Source organism: Rhinopithecus roxellana, chromosome 1 (genome assembly GCF_007565055.1).
Source record: "Rhinopithecus roxellana isolate Shanxi Qingling chromosome 1, ASM756505v1, whole genome shotgun sequence".
In the NCBI taxonomy this organism is placed as follows: Eukaryota; Metazoa; Chordata; class Mammalia; order Primates; family Cercopithecidae; genus Rhinopithecus; species Rhinopithecus roxellana.
Genome location: NC_044549.1, coordinates 21244004 through 21262730, shown reverse-complemented (window position 1 = coordinate 21262730; position 18727 = coordinate 21244004). Strand labels below are relative to the sequence as shown.

The 18727-nt window shown below is 37.9% G+C and overlaps 1 protein-coding gene across 2 annotated transcripts in view; it reads right to left on the bottom strand.

The window, feature by feature from the left end:
- ADGRG7 (adhesion G protein-coupled receptor G7) overlaps positions 1–18727 on the bottom strand; it is a 73001-nt gene that overhangs the window by 33313 nt on the left and 20961 nt on the right. Inside the window, exons 2-8 of one of the 2 annotated variants that reach the window (XM_010368845.2) lie at positions 16348–16461; positions 15248–15352; positions 12664–12776; positions 10221–10370; positions 8580–8680; positions 1171–1310; positions 941–1048 (exon numbers count right to left, since the gene is read on the bottom strand). In XM_010368845.2, coding sequence (XP_010367147.2) covers positions 941–1048; positions 1171–1310; positions 8580–8680; positions 10221–10370; positions 12664–12776; positions 15248–15352; positions 16348–16461 — 831 coding nt within the window. Of the gene's footprint in view, positions 1–940; positions 1049–1170; positions 1311–8579; positions 8681–10220; positions 10511–12663; positions 12777–15247; positions 15353–16347; positions 16462–18727 lie in introns of those variants that run through there. The other variant, XM_030938174.1, reaches the window with a different exon arrangement.

Sequence of the window (18727 nt, the reverse complement as noted above, 5' to 3'; positions counted from 1 at the left end):
CATCTGTAATATCGTCTCTCTCTTTTTTAAAGAGATCTGAAGCAAATATAGGAAAAATTGACATTTGTTTACCTGGCTGGTAGTTACATAGGTACTCCTCACATTACTTTCTGTACTTTTCTGTATGCGTGAAGTATTTTTAAATTAAAAGAATAAATGCACAAGAACATAGAAGACTTAGATTTAGTCTTTACCATCGCAAAGCATGTGGCCAAAGCAAATGAGAGCAAATTCCAGAGTGCCAGATTCACGAATAATACTCTCTTCTTTTTTACTGCTATTATACATTTATTCTATCTAACACATATACTTTCTGGCATCGGGTTTTTTTGTTTGGGGAGAAATGAAAAGTAAATGTGTGTGTTTGTTTTACTTATCTTTTTTTTAGGCTTTGAAAAATACAACCACTTTAAGTTACTTGTAAGAATTTCTGAAAGGTTATATGCAGGATAATAGTGAGCACGTGGTAGACACCATAGAGAGGAGATAACCTAAAATTGATACTACTAAATGATGGCTGTGCCAATTACACGGACTTCTCCAGGGTTAGGTCTGCGGGGTGCATCTGAGCCTGAGAGTGTCATGCCGCTAGTAAACATGGTCAGAGCTTGTGATTGAACATGTTTTAAATGTGTAAGTGTAAAACAGAACCACCTTAGCAAGATTTTTGTAGGAAAACATATTTGTGTACATGGCCTGAACATTTCAATTCTGCTACCTTCCAAAAGGCTTTTGAAAGAAGAAAAAACAAAGAAATTATCTTTTCGACTTAGAATAGTAGGGTTGAGATTACCATAATATGTCAGAGCTCAAACATACTCAAATGCAAATTACTCAGTATGAAACTAAGCAGACATTATTTCTCCTTCAGTAAATTAAAAGTTATTAGTTCCATGAATTCGAGTCCAATTTTTAAAATGTCACAAAGTTTGAGACCTACTTTTCGTCATATTAAGCAAGACCTGAAGTTCAGTCTGTCCATCTGGGTTAAGGCCATCCACGTTTGTATGTATAGATGTTGAACCAGAAAGTAGAGAACTGCTAGCTCCTATATGAGAAGGGAAACAGTAGAATTGTAAAAGTCTACATTATCGTGAGTAGAGCATTATTATTCATCATTGGTAGCAGAATGCTCTTTACTGTTACAAGCAAATAAGATTAACAGCTCACCTTTCTGCACAGAGAAGCGAACACTTAAAGGTCCCACAGCATCTTCTGAAGAGAAATTTGCTGACTGTATTGCTATGTTAGGTTCTACCACTGATTGATTACCCAAAGACAAGGAATAAGTCTCCATTTGCTCAATAAGCCTGCATATAATAAAACACAATTTAATACTCAAGATTTTGTCATAAAACGAAAGGTATGTGTTCTGTCTTATACTACAGCAGAAAAACATGAGCATAGAATCGTGTGGTCATGACAGCATTAACAACTGCCTGAGAATAATTGGTTTTCTTTTCTAGAGTTGTGTTGCATTACATGTACTTAAATAAGACAGTTCAGGTGGACCGTCCTCACTGAAGGCTACCCTTTGAGCATAGATGGCAAAAAGGTAGAACTCAAGAATTATAGAATTCCCTAAAGAAATAGTCTTTACCATGATGCTCCTCACACAGAAGGATGGTGTTGCCACCCACCATTGGCAAGGAATGCAATCCTAATTTTTTCTCCAGTGGTGAGAATCCATTTCCATTTATTCATCTTCTTCCTCTCACCCAAATCCCTTAGGATCCAAAGCATGTTTTATAAGTTGTTCGTTCCTGAGGTGACAGTTTAGATGGAACCAACAAAGAGCAGAGCTCTGAGCTCATTGCCTCAGCTCTGAACTAGACCCTGAAGGTTTTTACAATGTTCTTTTCTACTTTGGCTAAGTTCAAAGATAGATTAGATGGAAGGTGGGAGGGAGTAGCAGCAACCTGTTGATTTGGCGTTCTCCAAAGAAAAGTCATATGACCTTTCCTTGTTCTTGTTTCCTATATATTTGAACTGTTTCTGTACTTGACCAAACAAAACCTCTGTATGTAAAATAATCAGTCTAGTTTTTCCAGAAATGAAAGGATTTCATCAAAATGTAGTTGCTCTATATGCCAAATCTTTATTTCTGACACTAAAATATCTTTTCTCTACCTCCAAATGAGATAAAGAGAAAGTTTACAATAATTGAGGATTGCTTGATAAAGAGAATGTAATCATCATTCGTATGAAAACATTCAGGTTAGATCCTCTGATTGAAATGTTTTCCTTTTATAAAACCATTTTCAGCAATTCACACATACCCCAGAGCTGCTTTCAATGGGAGGAATACCTAACAAAACTCCAACCTGCTAAGAATATCATTCTCCCAAACAGTATCTGTTGAGTATCTACTTAGAGGTCAGCACTCTGTGAAACAGTGGGAGTACCAGCAGCTGCTCCCTCAGGCATTTGCAAGCTAAAAGGAAGACGTGGTAGATATACAGGAGGTGTTTTTCACGTTCCCACTTTTACAGGGTTGCTCTAACCACAGCTACTTCTAAGGTCATTTTTTTGTTTCCTGTAATTCTTTCTTCCTCTTATCATAACTGATAAGATTACAGATGGACACCTGCCCCGGAGAAGCCAATCCAGAAAGTGGTCATCCACCTGGCACAATTGACAAAAATAAGGTATCAAATTCTTGGACACAGGATTTTTTTTGATTAGTGCTGTAGTTATATCAGGAAAGTCATAATTTAGAGGGAGCCAAAGAGGTCATTATATCATAAGAAAAAAACACAAATTAAAAATAAGAGGCTAATTCTTCCTGTTGAAAATAAGAAAAGACCTGTAAACTTCTCTACTAAGGCTTCCAAAGCTGCCTTGGATCATCAGTCATCTTCCTGCTCCGGGGTCCATATGGCAATAAAAGAAAATAAAATTTCAACACCCTCTAAATTTATTACGTCAAAAAGGAAGTTAAGCCCTGGAGACTGAATCACATGTAGTATGTTTGCAACTTCTGCTTATTAGGTTATAGATTAACTCTCTTCCTCACTGTTCTTGTTCTGTAAGTGACTCAGAGAGGCCAGACCTTTCCCCTTTCTAATGACTGATCTATGTTACAGATTAATTGCCTCCTTTTTTGTCCTGTACCTAACTCAGACCAGCTGGCTCATGATTGTTAGGTCTTCAGTGTAATTGTTACATCTTCAGTGTGGAATGTTAAATACACCTTTCCCAAAAGAAAAAGACTACCTCAGCTAATCAGATCACTATAACCATGCGTCAAGCCTTATACAGAAAGACATTAAAACTCTGTTAAGCTTCCCTAAACTTTGTTTATCTGAATGATCCCAAACTTATATACTTCAAAACATTGACTTTCATTTTCTGGAATTTGTGCTTCCCAGGCAGCTGTCCTTAAACTTTGCAATTGAATGAACTCTCTTTAAACTAGATTCTGACCTTTTTGATTGTTTTGGGTTGACAAGGCCCACTATATTATGATCCAGTTCTTGGACCTCCATGAGACCCCATATGCCCATTTATAATAAATCTCTATTTGGTCAGGATAATCTGAGTGGGTGCCAGGCTAGCTGGAAGAGAAATACAAAAAGAAAAGTGAAATGTAAATATACAGGTGGTCAGTGCTAGGGAGGCATTTTGCATTCCCAAAGTCAGATAAACCAGGGTAATTATGACCTTCAATATGAGGTCAAAGATCTGAGGTTACAGATCAGACTTTGCAACCAGTGTCTACAATGGTGAGGTCAGCCAGTCGCAGTGGCTTATGCCTGTAACCCCAACAGTCTGGGAGGCCAAGGCGTGTGGATCACTTGAGGCCAGGAGTTCCAGATTAGTCTGATCAACATGGTGAAACCCTGTCTCTACTAAACTACTAAAACTACAAAATTAGCTGGACTTGGTGGCGCATGCCTGTAATCCCAGTTACTAGGGAGGCTGAGACAGGAGAATCGCTTGAACCTGGGAGGCGGAGGTTGCAGTGAGCTGAGATCGTGCCACTGTACCCCAGCCTGGGTGACAGAGCAAGACTCCATCTCAAAAAAAGGAAAAAAAATTGTGAGGTGAAGTCCTAAACTTGATTGTACTATGATGCCCTCACCAGCAGAAACCCTACACCCCCAGAGCTCTGCCCACATTGACATTCTGCCTCTACTCAATTTAGAAAAAGAGAATGGGCACTAGAGGCCTTCTCTTTGACAACTTGAGATGGCTGAAGCTGGGGTGGAGTCTTTCTGCCCTGTCACTCTCCTCCTTTTTAGTCTCACCCTCTCCACTTCTCCCTATGCTATAGAAAGGGAGCTACTGAGAGACACCAAGAGAAAACTGGAATGAAAGAAGGAAGAAGTCAAAGTGAAATGGATGACTAAGGCGTGATGTCTGTCAGGGAACCCAGCATCTGGCCTAGGTTCAGAAGATAGAGTTTGGAAATCAAGTGTCGTCCTGAACAACACTTAATTTCCTTCTGGGGAGAGATGACCTCTGTTGGCAGCTCATCAAGAGTATTCTCCTAAAGAGAGCTAAAGGGTTGGTGACCTGACTTTGGGGCTAGAGGCAGAGGAAGAAGCCTTATCTACGTGAATGAAGGAAGGATCTGAGTCCACAAGAGCCTATGCAAAAGATCACGCTGGTAGAGGATAAACTGATAGAACATTATTAGAAAATAGTTGGACTAGAAATTCAGAGTGATGAAAGGAGGAATTGAGCATGCTTACACTATTTTATAGTTCAATGTATCCTATACTTTAAAATTTTATTTATCCTCTAACCACCTCCTTTAAAACTATTTGGAAATTGCATATAAATCACACAAAATTGTATTTTCCTTTATATATTAAGCCAGTAAAATTGTTTATTTTTAGGAAAATGTTCCTATCTGCTTTGTGACCTGTGATGTTCAAATCCCACAACTTCTCTTTTCTCAGCTTTCTCACCAAAAACATTCATTCTTCCCCTCTAGCAAGACTCTGCAAACACAAAACTTTCAGCTGTGAAGGGAGCCCACTCTGGCTCTTGGCCTCTCTGTTCACTGAACATAGACTCTGGACCCCATGGCCACTTCCTTCTCATATGTCAAGAAAAATGAGAGACATCCACATTCTCCATGAGAAGGGCCCAGACTCCTATTGAAATCTGAAGTCACAAAGTATGCTAGTAAAACTGTTCACTCAACCTCTACCACCACCTCTCAGAATTATAATCTTTGAATGCTCTATTTTGTGCCTTTGCGCTTTTTCTACTTTGAAAATTCAACACTAAGTAGGTACTGGTCATAATCATCAGAAAACTAAGAACTACTTCTAGGAATTTCTCCTGAGAAAATAATGGGTCATGTAAATAAAGATTATGTACCAGAATGCTAATTACTTAGAACATTAAAAGACTCCCAGCAACGTAAATGTCCAGCTGCTGAGCAGATAACCAGTTCGATGAAAGTTTGCTCATATAATGCAGTAATCTAAAATTATGATGTAGATATATAGATATTTATATAAAAGATGTTTATAGAAAAAAGTTTGTAAGGTATTAATTGACAAAAGCAAGTTATGAATCAACATAGTATGTAATATACATACACATACATACACACACACAAACACACACACACAGAGAAACAGAGGGAAAAAGCCTGGAATATAGGCCAACAGGGTAATAAAGGTAAGATAATTTTTTCAATTTTGCTAAGCTACATATTTTCTTATTTTTCTACAAAAGCATGCATGCTGATGTAAGTTTTAAAAGGGTTTTGACAACTGTACATAAGGTAAAAATAGAGTGATTACCAATAAGGGGTCTCTATGAATAAAGTATATGAGTTTTAATACAAATGTTCAATCAACAGTAATCCAGAAAAGAGGAGGAGAAAGGAGAGAAAGCAAGTGGAGTTCTTTTTTTTTTTCAATGTAGTGTTGGTCAGAAAAGGAGGAGGCAGAGAAACTCTAAGCAGAAAGGGGTGGATCCCAGGGGGAAAACTTCAAGCCAAAAGTAGTCTGAAACCCAAAGTGAGACTTCAATCCCTGTTTACCCACTCTCTCCCACTGGTTGGTTCTTTCTGAATAATGTATTTTTACCAATCAAATATTGCCTTTTCCAAAACTACAGCCTGCCCTACTCCCCTATCCTGTGCCTATAAAGACCCCAGACTCAGCTGGTAGAGAAGAGAAGTGGCTGGACGTCAGGAAGAGGTGACTTGACTTCAGAGACAGTGAGAGGCAACCTGACTTCAGAAGAGAGAGGCTGAGAGGTGACTTGACTTCAGGGGAGAGCATCCTGTCTTTCTCACATGCTTTCCAGCTCCCCTCTCCACTGAGAGCTGCCCTCATCACTTAATAAAATTCTCTGCAGATATAGACCAATGGAACAGAACAGAGTCCTCAGAAATAATACCACACATCTACAGCCATCTGATCTTTGACAAACCTGAGAGAAACAAGAAATGAGGAAAGGATTCCCTATTTAATAAATGGTGCTGGGAAAATTGGCTAGCCATAAGTAGAAAGCTGAAACGGGATCCGTTCCTTACTCCTTATATGAAGATTAATTCAAGATGGATTAGAGACTTAAATGTTAGACCTAATACCATAAAAACCCTAGAAGAAAACCTAGGTAATACCATTCAGGACATAGGCATGGGCAAGGACTTCATGTCTAAAACACCAAAAGCAACGGCAGCAAAAGCAAAAATTGACAAATGGGATCTAATTAAACTAAGGAGCTTCTGCACAGCAAAAGAAACAACCATCAGAGTGAACAGGCAACCTACAGAATAGGAGAAAATTTTTGCAATCTACTCATCTGACAAAGGGCTAATATCCAGAATCTACAAAGAACTCAAACAAATATACAAGAAAAAAACAACCCCATCAAAAAGTGGGCAAAGGATATGAACAGACATTTCTCAAAAGAAGACATTCATACAGCCAACAGACACATGAAAAAATGCTCATCATCACTCGCCATCAGAGAAATGCAAATCAAAACCACAATGAGATACCATCTCACACCAGTTAGAATGGCAATCATTAAAAAGTCAGGAAACAACAGGTGTTGGAGAGGATGTGGAGAAATAGGAACACTTTTACACTGTTGGTGGGATTGTAAACTAGTTCAACCATTATGGAAAACAGTATGGCAATTCCTCAAGGATCTAGAACTAGATGTACCATATGACCCAGCCATCCCACTACTGGGTATATACCCAAAGGATTATAAATCATGCTGCTATAAAGACACATGCACATGTATGTTTATTGTGGCACTATTCACAATAGCAAAGACTTGGAATCAACCCAAATGTCCATCTGTGACAGACTGGATTAAGAAAATGTGGCACATATACACCATGGAATACTATGCAGCCATAAAAAAGGATGAGTTTGCGTCCTTTGTAGGGACATGGATGCAGCTGGAAACCATCATTCTTAGCAAACTATCACAAGAACAGAAAACCAAACACCACATGTTCTCACTCATAGGTGGGAACTGAACAATGACATCACCTGGACTCGGGAAGGGGAACATCACACACCGGGGCCTATCATGGGGAGGGGGGAGGGGGGAGGGATTGCATTGGGAGTTATACCTGATATAAATGATGAATTGATGGGTGCTGACGAGTTGATGGGTGCAGCACACCAACATGGCACAAGTATACATATGTAACAAACCTGCACGTTATGCACATGTACCCTAGAACTTAAAGTATAATAAAAAAAAAATTTTTTTTTTAAATTCTCTGCATTCACCATCCTTCAATTTGTCCATGTGACCTAATTCTTCTTGGGCACTGGACAAGAATTTGGGACCCGCCAAGTGCAGGTACCCAAAAAGTCTGTTACACTGGCCCTTCGCCCTCACTGGCAGAGGGCAGCCACCCCATGTGACAAGGCAAAGGGCCCACTGGGCTGGTAATGCAATGCTGTCCATGGATGGTGGAGCTAACAGAGCATTGTAACATGCCCTCTGGGGCTTTGGGGTTGCAGGCACCCCACCTGGATGCTGCCATGGGGCCTGCAGAGAGTTTGCTCCTGCCAGCGGAGAAGTGACTGGCTGATTCCCACACTTGCTCATCTAAACGTTCCCTCCCACAAGGGGTTGAGTGGAGTGGGCTGAGTCAACGGGGCACCCCTCTCACAAGTCCCACAAAGGGGTCAAGAAAACATCATCAGGAAAGCTAAGGAAAATAATCAAAACACACCAGGGCCTTGGAAAGAGAGAAGTGAGGTGGAGCTTGGGGGATGGCAGTATGTCCTGCAAAGTGAGCTGTTCTCTGTAGCTCTAAGTGTTGCAAAAGAAGATGGAAGAGGTCTTGCCGTGCATGGAAGTTGCCCCTTGTTCATGCCAAACTAAGGTGAGGAAAACAAGTTCTAATCTAAATCAGCCCAGTTACTCCCTATCTCCCAGGCCATGGCCAGCACCCCTGGATGCAGGAGGTAACATATACCACTCCATCTAGTAACTGAAGGTCAAGTGGAAAGTCACAGCTCTTATCTACATTCCAGAGGAATCAGTTACTGCATCGATGAGAGAAATACTTTAGCCTAGGAAAGTAAACAGCACTTAGTCAAGTTTTCTCTCCAAATTGAATTTGTGCTTACGTTGTAAGGGCATCATTATTAGCAGTAGCAGCAGCTTGTTGAAAAGCATCTCCACTGGCATCTAGGAGTTGACTCACTGTTACTATGGCAATTTTCTTTGCCTGCCAAGGAGAAGATACTGATCATCAGAGAAGCATATATCATACGTTATCATCACCATCATTATCATTGTGAATCATTACAGTAGCAAGTGGCATCACTGATATGATAATGTAGTGGCAAGCATTTTACAAAATTAAAGGTTTATTATTTGATCCACATAAGATGACCGAGAGAATCAAGATAGGGCAAAGTGAAAATATAAATTAAGGTAGTGAATTAGGAGGTTTGAGTCTCTGAATTCGACCTCATAGCAAGATCTTTCACGGAACCCCCACCAAACTCCAAGAACACAAAATTAAGTACTTGGATACAAAAGCAGAAACAAAATAAGAAGACTGCAGTATTCTGATTGTTAAAAATTACAGCTCATAATACTTAGCATAACTAAGTTATACTTAGTATGCCTATTAAACTTAGTGTAACTATTAGTCTTAGTAACTATTAGACTTAGTAAAATAATTTGTAGTCTTCTTTCAATCAATAACTCAGGAGTGTGTCAGAGAGATGATCTTTTGGTGTTTGATTACTATTTAACTTCCCTCTTTGGGAGTGTTGAAGCCCTCCTGCCTACTGGTTAATCCTTCCATTAATTCTACATTTGGAGGTCAATATTTTCTCTTTCAATTCCATTTTTATTAACTCGAATCCCACTTACTTTTCAGTAGGAAAAATATTTCAAAAATATTTTTTTCTGAAATAAAACATTTCAAGGGAATGGAAGAAAGGAGTAACTATTTTCAGGGCATGTTGATATTCAAGTTGTACACAGGGTGAGTCTATACTGGTGGTTTGTAGCCCTGTTTGACCACTACCCAGCTAGTAAATGTTAATACCAATTAGTAAATGTTGAGTATACTTGTTTTCAAGTACCAGGGTTTAGCAGGTTAAAATATCAGGAATGTAAACTAGGCTTAAAGTTTTCAGAAAGCCAAGACTAAAATGTAAATATTCTTAATAGAAACACATTGCAGTTTAAAATCACATGTTCCAAAGTAAGTTCTTGAACTATTATTCACTTGGAATGCACTAGGGATGGTAAGGTCAAATGTAGTTGGTAAACATATTCATAAGGTGAAGTAGACTTATGCATTCCAGGACTTCCTAAAAGACTTAACATGATAGCCAGGTGTGGTGGTGTGTGCCTGTAGTCCCAGATGCTTGGGAGGCTGAGAATCACTTGAACCCTTGAACCTGGGAAGCAGAGGTTGCAGTGACCTGAGATCGTGCCACTGCACTCCAGCCTGGGTGACAGAATGAGACTCTGTCTCAAAAAAAAAGATAACAAGATAATGATCATTATGAATATCCTAAAATAAAATATTTGGAAAAGAGGCCCCTTTTTTTTAATATCTTTGAGCACCTCTCAGGAGTGCTATGCAAAATACCTTTAAGCAACCTAAACCATGCTCAAATTCATATTGTGGAATAAGGAGTGGAGTTCAGGACATCTCTCTTTCTTTCCCAACACCCCCTCTAAAAAAAAAAAAAAAAAAAAAAAAAAAAAAAAAAAAAAAAAAAAAAAAGCTTTGTGAGTTTTACCTCAGGTGAAGCATTTCTGGAAGTGTTGAAGATCTGCCCAACCACTCGCGTAGCACTACTGATGTTCTCAGCAGTTAATTTATTGGCATCAGATGTTAAAATCTGGACTTCAGAAGAAATGTTATTAAGTGGTGCTGCGACATCCTTTACCTGTTTAAAAAACCAGGAAAAAAAACCCTAGCTTTACACAATTATGTCCAAATACTTTGTAAGCAACTGCAGGTAAATAAGTTGGAATTTAGCTGAGCCTCAATCTCCTGAACATCATGTTCACTCAGTTTTCCACGTTTGCATCTTTCCTTGTGTAAAGGACAAAGTACGTGCAGGCCAGTGGTTTTCCCAGCCTTTCCTGTTTGACAGCATTGATTAAATATAAGGGGCTGCCTTAGCTAGATTGGAGCTGCTAGAGTGTATCCATGGGCCAGCATTGGTTCACTGTGTGTTACGAAGGTCATAGAGAGATAAGCACAGAAACTGAAAGTAATTGGTCAGAAATGTATATAGCAATTTTTTGCTGTTGAACCTAATAGTTCTAAAATTTTGGTTTGCGTTTTATGCATATTTTTCATTTCATTTTTCCAGTAATTTATTTTTATTGTATTTCACAAAATTATTGTTGTGCAATGGGTTCAAAATTTTTTAAACTGGCTTTTCAGCACTGGTAGTTAGGGAGGCACTGGCCAAGATGACCTCTCTAGGTGCCAGTTAGCCCCAGGACTCTGTGTTGTGGGGCTAAAACATGCCAATCCATATTGTCATAGGTGAAGCTGGGTGTCCGTGCGCGCACACGCGCGTGTGTGTGTGTGTGTGTGTGTCTTCGTTTTCACTAGATGGCAGCATCATTTCACAAATTATACCAATGTTACAGGTTATTCACACTTGGGTAAGTGTCAGAAATAATATCCAATCAGTAGACAGAAACAAATAACTCCAATTCAATTGCTAGATCCTGCTATGTGCTAGGCACTCTGTTAGATATTTACAGGTGTTATCACATTTAATAAGCAAAACAACTTTGTGAGTTGTGCACCTTCAAGAGAAGTTAGGGAGCTCAACCAAGTTTCTCACAGCTTAGACGTGGCAGAGCTAAGAACCAAACTCTGGTTTGTCAGATTCCAAATTTAGCATCTTTCCTCGGTCTGTGGGTTGGCATCACTTGTGAGATTGGCAGCTACCTCCACTCTCCATATCCTGTCCCCACCCAAACCCTACCCTGCCCATCTGTGATTAGGGAGCCAGGGTAGTACAATGTGAACTTTTAAATAAAGAACAGCTCTATCACTTTCTGTCTGTGGTCACTAGACAAAATGCTTCACCTCTCAGAACCACATTTTCCTCATCTATAAAATGTGTACATTAATACCTATCTATGGTGTTATAAAAATTAAATATGATTAATAAATACATTAAATATTTGGCACAACGTTTGGCATGCAGTAGGTGCTCAACAATTAGTAAGTGTTATTGGCTATAATTATTTATAATATGGGAATACCATTCAACTCACTGAAGTTTTATAGGGATTAAATGTGATAACATATGCAACATGCCAGGCACATGAAAGACTGTACGTAAAGGTTGGTTTCCTCTTCCTCCCCTTGCTTGTCCCCTAGTGTTAGCTCTTCCATGCATGTGCATTTGGGTACAACTTCAGTCAAAATAATTTAATCTGCATGAAAAAAACATCTAGTTAGATGTACTTTCTGTTTCACCTGCTCATAGATACTGCCCTGAGACCCGCATCAGGTTTGGAGTTTCCTGTTTCAAAGGGTCTTTGATTATAGTTTCTTTCTCTTCATTCTGGTCCAATTACACTATCAAGAGGCTTTCCTTTGGTGTTAAATGTCAGGAATCTATATCCAGTCAAAACTTCACTGATCTACAAAGATGAAGCCATTTTCAATGTGCTATTGATTATCATTTGCTGAAATTTGATGAACCAGCTGTCCTTTTTCACAAACAGATGTCAACTTTTAAAAATAAGAGCGGCGGCCGGGTGCGGTGGCTTACTATGCCCGTAACCCTAGCACTTTGGGAGGCCGAGGCAAGCGGATCACCTGTGGTCAGGAGTTCGAGACCAGCCTAGCCAACACAGTGAAACCCCCGTCTCGACTAAAAATACAAAAATTAGTCGGGCATGGTGGCATGTGTAATCCCAGCTTGCTCGGGAGGCTGACGCAGAAGGATTGCTTCAACCTGGGAGGCGGAGGTTGCAGTGAGCTGAGATGGTGCCATTGAACTCCAGCCTGGGTGACACAAGCAAAACTAGGTCTCAAAATAAGTAATTAAATAAATAAATAAGAGTGGCTTCAGTCACTAGTTTTCGTTATTTCTAATTTGAGAGTTTTAAAAGCATTGATTTGACCCTCAGGTATCTGAAGAACAGAAACTGCACGGAATCAGAACTTCTTCCAGTTGCCCATCAGTGAGTCATATGGCATACCTGCTCCTCCAGGGTTTCCAGATTTTCATTGCAATTTCCTATTGTCACATTTTGTAATTCTATCTCTCCATATGGAGAGAGATTGCACAGCCGGACTGCCATTGGATTGCCTGCTTTAATAAAAATAAATTTTTTATTAAAAATAATTATTTATTAAAATTATTGCATAGTATTTTTAGGCAATAACTAATTTTTATTAAAAGTTATTTATTAAAAATTATTGCATATTATTTTTAGGCAGATACCACTTATTGTCTTGATTTTTGAATCTGGACTTCAAAAGACCAGTTGACTATTTCCTTCCTTTGATGTCTTCAAGTAAGATTTACCTTTCAACAATAAGGCACATAATGGCTTTCAAGTGGATATGATGACAGAATACTAGGCTGAGAGACTAGAAAAAATAGGAAAAATTCCTAATAGATATTGAATTATATGTTGATCTTGACTGCTTTATGCAAATCTGAATCAGCTGAAAGGCAAAGAGTTCTGTTATATTCTATTGTATTTATTAGATGTTTGGTTGCCTCTCAATAAATGTTTGCTGGGTCATTTGGTTTATTTCCTAGGATTATCACGTAAGCCTCCCTACCTCACTGCCTTCCTGTAGTTAATACTTAAGTAGCTGATACAGAAAAAAATCATAATTGGAGGGACAGCTGACCAAAAGGTAGATTTTTCCTCAGGACAAGTTTTGGGCAACTCCTTCTTGGGACAACAACTAGAAACACTGAAATTAGAGATTGCTTCAATAACATGTAAAGCACAAAGTTGGAGTCACTCTTAATTTATATGATGGCTTCACCTCTACACCATGACATCATGAAAATTTCTAACGTATTTATGGGCTATAAATAACTTTTAAGTGGACACATGTCAGATGCATCTTTTCTTCAGTGTTACCTAAAAGTGTAAATATCCCCACTCAAAAACCATTGAAAAGTATTTTGATCATTTGGTATATAATATTGAGTCATTAGAAGTAATTATTAATATAAAACCAAAAGCAAAATTGCCAACAGTTAGAATCTAAATATGTAAAATTATAGGCTCAATCTGAAATTTGATGGTAAATATTATAAACATGTTTTCCTAATAGGTGCTCAGAAAAGAAAAATTATAACCAAATAAAAAATGTTGAGTCTCTTGTCCCAAAGAATTAATGTATATTAAACAAGTGTGATGACTCTTCAAGGGTATGTGACTGACACCTTTGCTCTTCCTAATTCAGTAGCACAGTTATGTTTTGTAAGTTGTATTTGTTTTATAAGCCATTATGAAATATTTAGAACACACAAAACATGTAAAATCAAGACAATAGGTATCAATAGCATACCAGATAATAGCATACCAGATAGTAAAGTATGGTATATATAGTATGTATAGTAAGTGTCAACATGGTAGAAGCCCCTTTTACGCTCCGAGTAAAAAATTCAGGAGGACTTATGGAGAGAGTAGGATCATGAATACTTGAGTAAGCATGACTGATATGGCATTTCAGGTATTTCTTTATAGCAATGCAAGAATGGACTAACACAATGATGTATATGGCAGAAGCAATTTGAATTCCACAAATCAAATGCAGATCTGCAAAATTTCTCATAATAATAAGATAAAAAGCAATTTAAAAAGAGCAATTCATTTAATTTATTTAGTGTTTCAGAGTTCCCCTGACACACACAAAAATAAATATCTAAGTAAAATGTCACATTCCCTTCAGGGCCATTGCCAGCAGTAGTTTTATCAAACATTTTTGTCGTTGATTTATAATTGGCTGTATTCCTGAGATATCTAGTCCCATAGGAAGTACTGAATTAACTGCAGGACGATGTGAGAAGATTGCTCAGATGCAAGTCAAGGCAAACAAGGGACAGGTAAAACATTAGGGAAAATTAAACAGCATAATAGGCTCTTGTTATCAGGATAGAATCTAGGAATTTCTAAAGCCTACACTCACAAGATATTACCCAATGTAGCACTGAAGTGAATCATCAAAATCTTGGATATTATCAGGGACCATATTAGAAACAGAAAATTCTATTTACTCTTTCACTCTCTGAATGCCTGTATACAAGTAATGTAGTCACGTCAAGAAAAGTAGAATGAAGTTAGAGAATGTTCCAAGATGGATAACTAAAATGACCAAGAAGGTGAAGGACTTCCAACTATAAACAGACTTAACCATGCATCTTTACCTGGAAAAATGAAATCTGAAAATAGATATAATATTAGTCCATAATTTTGACTGATTAGAAATTTTTGTTTAAATTATATAACTAAAGGAGCAAATGTCAATTTAATTAAACTCCAGGAGAAAGCAAAAGCTGGAAAAATAAACCAATTGAGGAAAGATTCAGAGGAATTCACAAACAACTGATTCATATTAAACTTTTGGGAAATTTAAGATTTTGTGAGATACTACCTTAAGTTTTGAACATTAGCATCATGAAAGGAAGTCAAGTCCTTCCACAAAACCTTTCCTGATGCCCTTCAGGGACCTAACACTAGTTGGAGGTATGAGAGGTATGACTCAGCATAGTAATTCTTATGCGTAAATAGAGTAAATGTTTGGGAAAACACATACCATTTGGAGTATCCTTGCCACATGTTTGCAAGGATGGTCCATATCTGCCCACTGGGATTCTGGCAAAAGTAAAACCCATATAGGTACTTTTTTCACAAAAATTAGCTGTAAAAAAGAGAAAAAAATTCTTTATTATAAATCATGCTTTTAAAAAATTGAAACCAGATAAAAGTCAAAGTTCAGAACGTATGCAGTGAAATGTGAAAGGCAGTAGAAGGCTTATAGAACCCACTGACCTGTGAGGAACTTTTATACTTTCCTATCTGGTTAAGTTATTGCCATTAGAATAACTAGTATGTTAGATAACAGGTTCCAGTTAAAATGTGCACAATATAAACCTGGGTAGAGAGGGAATGTGAGCTAGGCTACTGTAACATTAGTTGGAATCTTGAGAACTAAAAATATAGAGCCTATAGTGGTCAACGGTATCATGAGGATGTGGGCAAAGCAAAAAGGCAAATTCATGGGGTCTGTGGGATATGTTGACCGGTAGGAGTATAGGAAATGACAGCAGTGGATATCTAGGGCTCTGAACCCTAAGCAGACAGCATGAATTGTACGGTGTTGAGAAGCACACCTCAAATTTAAACATAGCCTTGAACTTTGATTCTGAGACACAATTGATTGAAATCACACCACTAACTTAATAATAACTCTTCAAGGTAAAGGAAGAAAAGATAAAAATTTAATATAAGTATATTCTTAGGAAGATGCATCTTGATTTCAGAAAAGTTAAATATATTAGAGTGGTGATATTTGAAATGGGATATTATGGCATATTACCAATTGAAAGAACCTGAGAGAATCATGTCATTCATTGCCCTGGATTAGTCACTGCAGCCAGCAGGTAACACAACTGTGAGTTTGCAGAAAAACTTAGTAGTCAGGAAACAGATAAGGTGCATTGAATATACTGATAAATTGCCCAAGAAGAAAACTCAACTTTTACTATTGAGCTGATAAACACATCCTAAAGCCATCATCATTATGCCCATTGTTTCTGTAACCATTAACTGAAGCTTCTAGAAGCTTTATTGCTATTCTTATTAATACAAGAGTGACGTAAACCTTACACCTTAACATTATCCCAAGTAATTTACCAATTGTACATCTCAATCCTTTCCACTCTTCTGTACAAATACATCTGCCATTTCCCCAGGTTCCACCATTCCTGCAGAACTCCGTAGGGGTGCTCGATGAGGAAGTAGATTTTCCTAAAAAAACAATAAATAACAGAGCAGTCATGACCTGGCTGAATCATTTCTCTTTTCATGCCTGTGGCCACTTAATTTCTATATGTAAAACCACTGCTTTGAGTATCATTGCTAAGAAATATTCTTTGTAATATCATCATTAATAAAATAAAAACTAAGAATCTGCACGATGTACAATGTTCACTAGATGCTATGGATACCAAAAAGACATAGTTGAAACACATAATGCTTTGACCAAAGAGATTAGAATCCTCTGAGAAATCAGAAAGTATATAGATGGTAAGTAGATAGATAGATAGATAGATAGATAGATAGATAGATAGATAGATAGAGTCAACTTGGAGACTTATAAGTACAGTAAAAACACATAGGAGAGAGGTTGAGGACAGAGGTAACCTAGCCAAGAAGATCCGGGAAGAGATAGCATGTGGACTGGATTTTAAAATTACATCTTGAAAAGCCAGATGAAAATGGGGTGACCCAAGTAGGCAGGATACAAAGTGCAAAAATCACAAAAACATGGAAAGTTCTGATGTGTCTAAGGAACAGAGAAGAGTTTAACATCTAGCATTGGTTCTATGTGGAACAACATTAGGACATAGATTCAATTGGAAGGGACTTTATAAACCAAACCAAGAAGATTTATATTGAAGGAACCTTACAGGGGTCATAAAACAAAGGAGTAACATAATAAGGAATTATTTTTAGGAGGATAAGTGAAGGAGTGTGGAAAATGACTGACGCTAAGGGGCAAGCAAAACCAGTTAAATGAGAACTAGAACTCAAGCAGTGACTCTAAGCAAGTTAGGGTGTCACTAGATTCAGGAAGCATACCTGATAAAGAATTGTTAGGTTCTAATGACTAGTTATTTTGAGTTGGGGATAGCAGGATTTCTAAATTGTAAAACAGAGTGAAAGGTGAACAAATTAACTTTAAGAATACAGGGTTGTGTGCAGTGGCTCACACCTCTAATCCCAACACTTTGGGAGGCCGAGGTGGGCAGATCACTTGACGTCAGGAGTTCGAGACCAGCCTGAGCAATATGGTGAAACCCCATCTCTACTAAAAATACAAAAATTAGCCTGGTGTGGTGCTGCCTGTCTGTAATCCCAGTTACTACGGAGGCTGAGGCACAAGAATCACTTGAACCTGGGAGGCAGAGATTGCAGTGAGCTGAGTTCACACCACTGCATACCAGCCTGGGTAACACAGTGAGACTCTATCTCAAAAAAAAATAAAAAATAAAAATAAATACAGGAGGTAGAATTCTGGTTTCAATAATGATGGAATAGATTGTACCATATTAACCCCCTCATAGATAACAATTTTAATGTATGCACAAACGTTTAAAAAAAACTACTCGAAGGCATTGGACAGCAATGAAAAACAGGTAGAAACTGAAAGGTATTCCAAGTTTCTTTGGTATTTCCACTAAGGGCACTACCCAGTCTCTATGGCAGAAGTGGCTGAAATTCGATCAGAAAGCCACAGTCTTAATGAGTTAAGGTATAACAGGAAACTCTTTGGGGCTACAAGAACAACTGGAAATTGAAAGTAGCTATCCCAGAATAGAAGGAGCCATATAGAAAAGAAGCTCAAAGTCTGGGTAGAAATTACTCTCAAATCCGGGGAGAAAACAGATTTTAAAAAATAAACTGAGCTTCAAGAATCTATGGGACAATATCAACATATTGTCTAACATATATGCAATTGGAGTCCTAGAAGGGGAAAAGAGAAGGAATAGGGAAGACAAAATATCAGAAGAAATCATGGTCAAAATTTCCCAAATTTTATTAAGAACTTCAGCTTATAGATCCAAGAGGCTCAGAAAAATCACAAGAAAAACAAATACAAGAAAAACCACTCATAAACACATCATAGTCAGTCAAACTGCTGTAATTCAAAGATAAGGAGAAAATCCTGAAAGCATCCAACTGTCAGCCCAGATAGTTTTACTTGTAAATTAGGGAAGAAGTAATTCCAATCCATACAAACTCTTTTAGAAAATAAAGAAAGGAAGGAACTTCCCAGATCATTTCATAATGCCAGGATAACCCTTATACCAAAATCTGACAAAGACATTACAAGAAAATAAAATTACAGGCCAACGAATTTTTACACAGATGCCAAAAAAATCCTTTAAAAATAGCAGGAAGTCAAATCTCTCAACATATAAAACTAATAATACATCATGACCAAGTGAGATTTATCCCAGGGATGCAAGGTTAGGTTGGCAATCAATAGAAAATCAATTAAATTAATTAA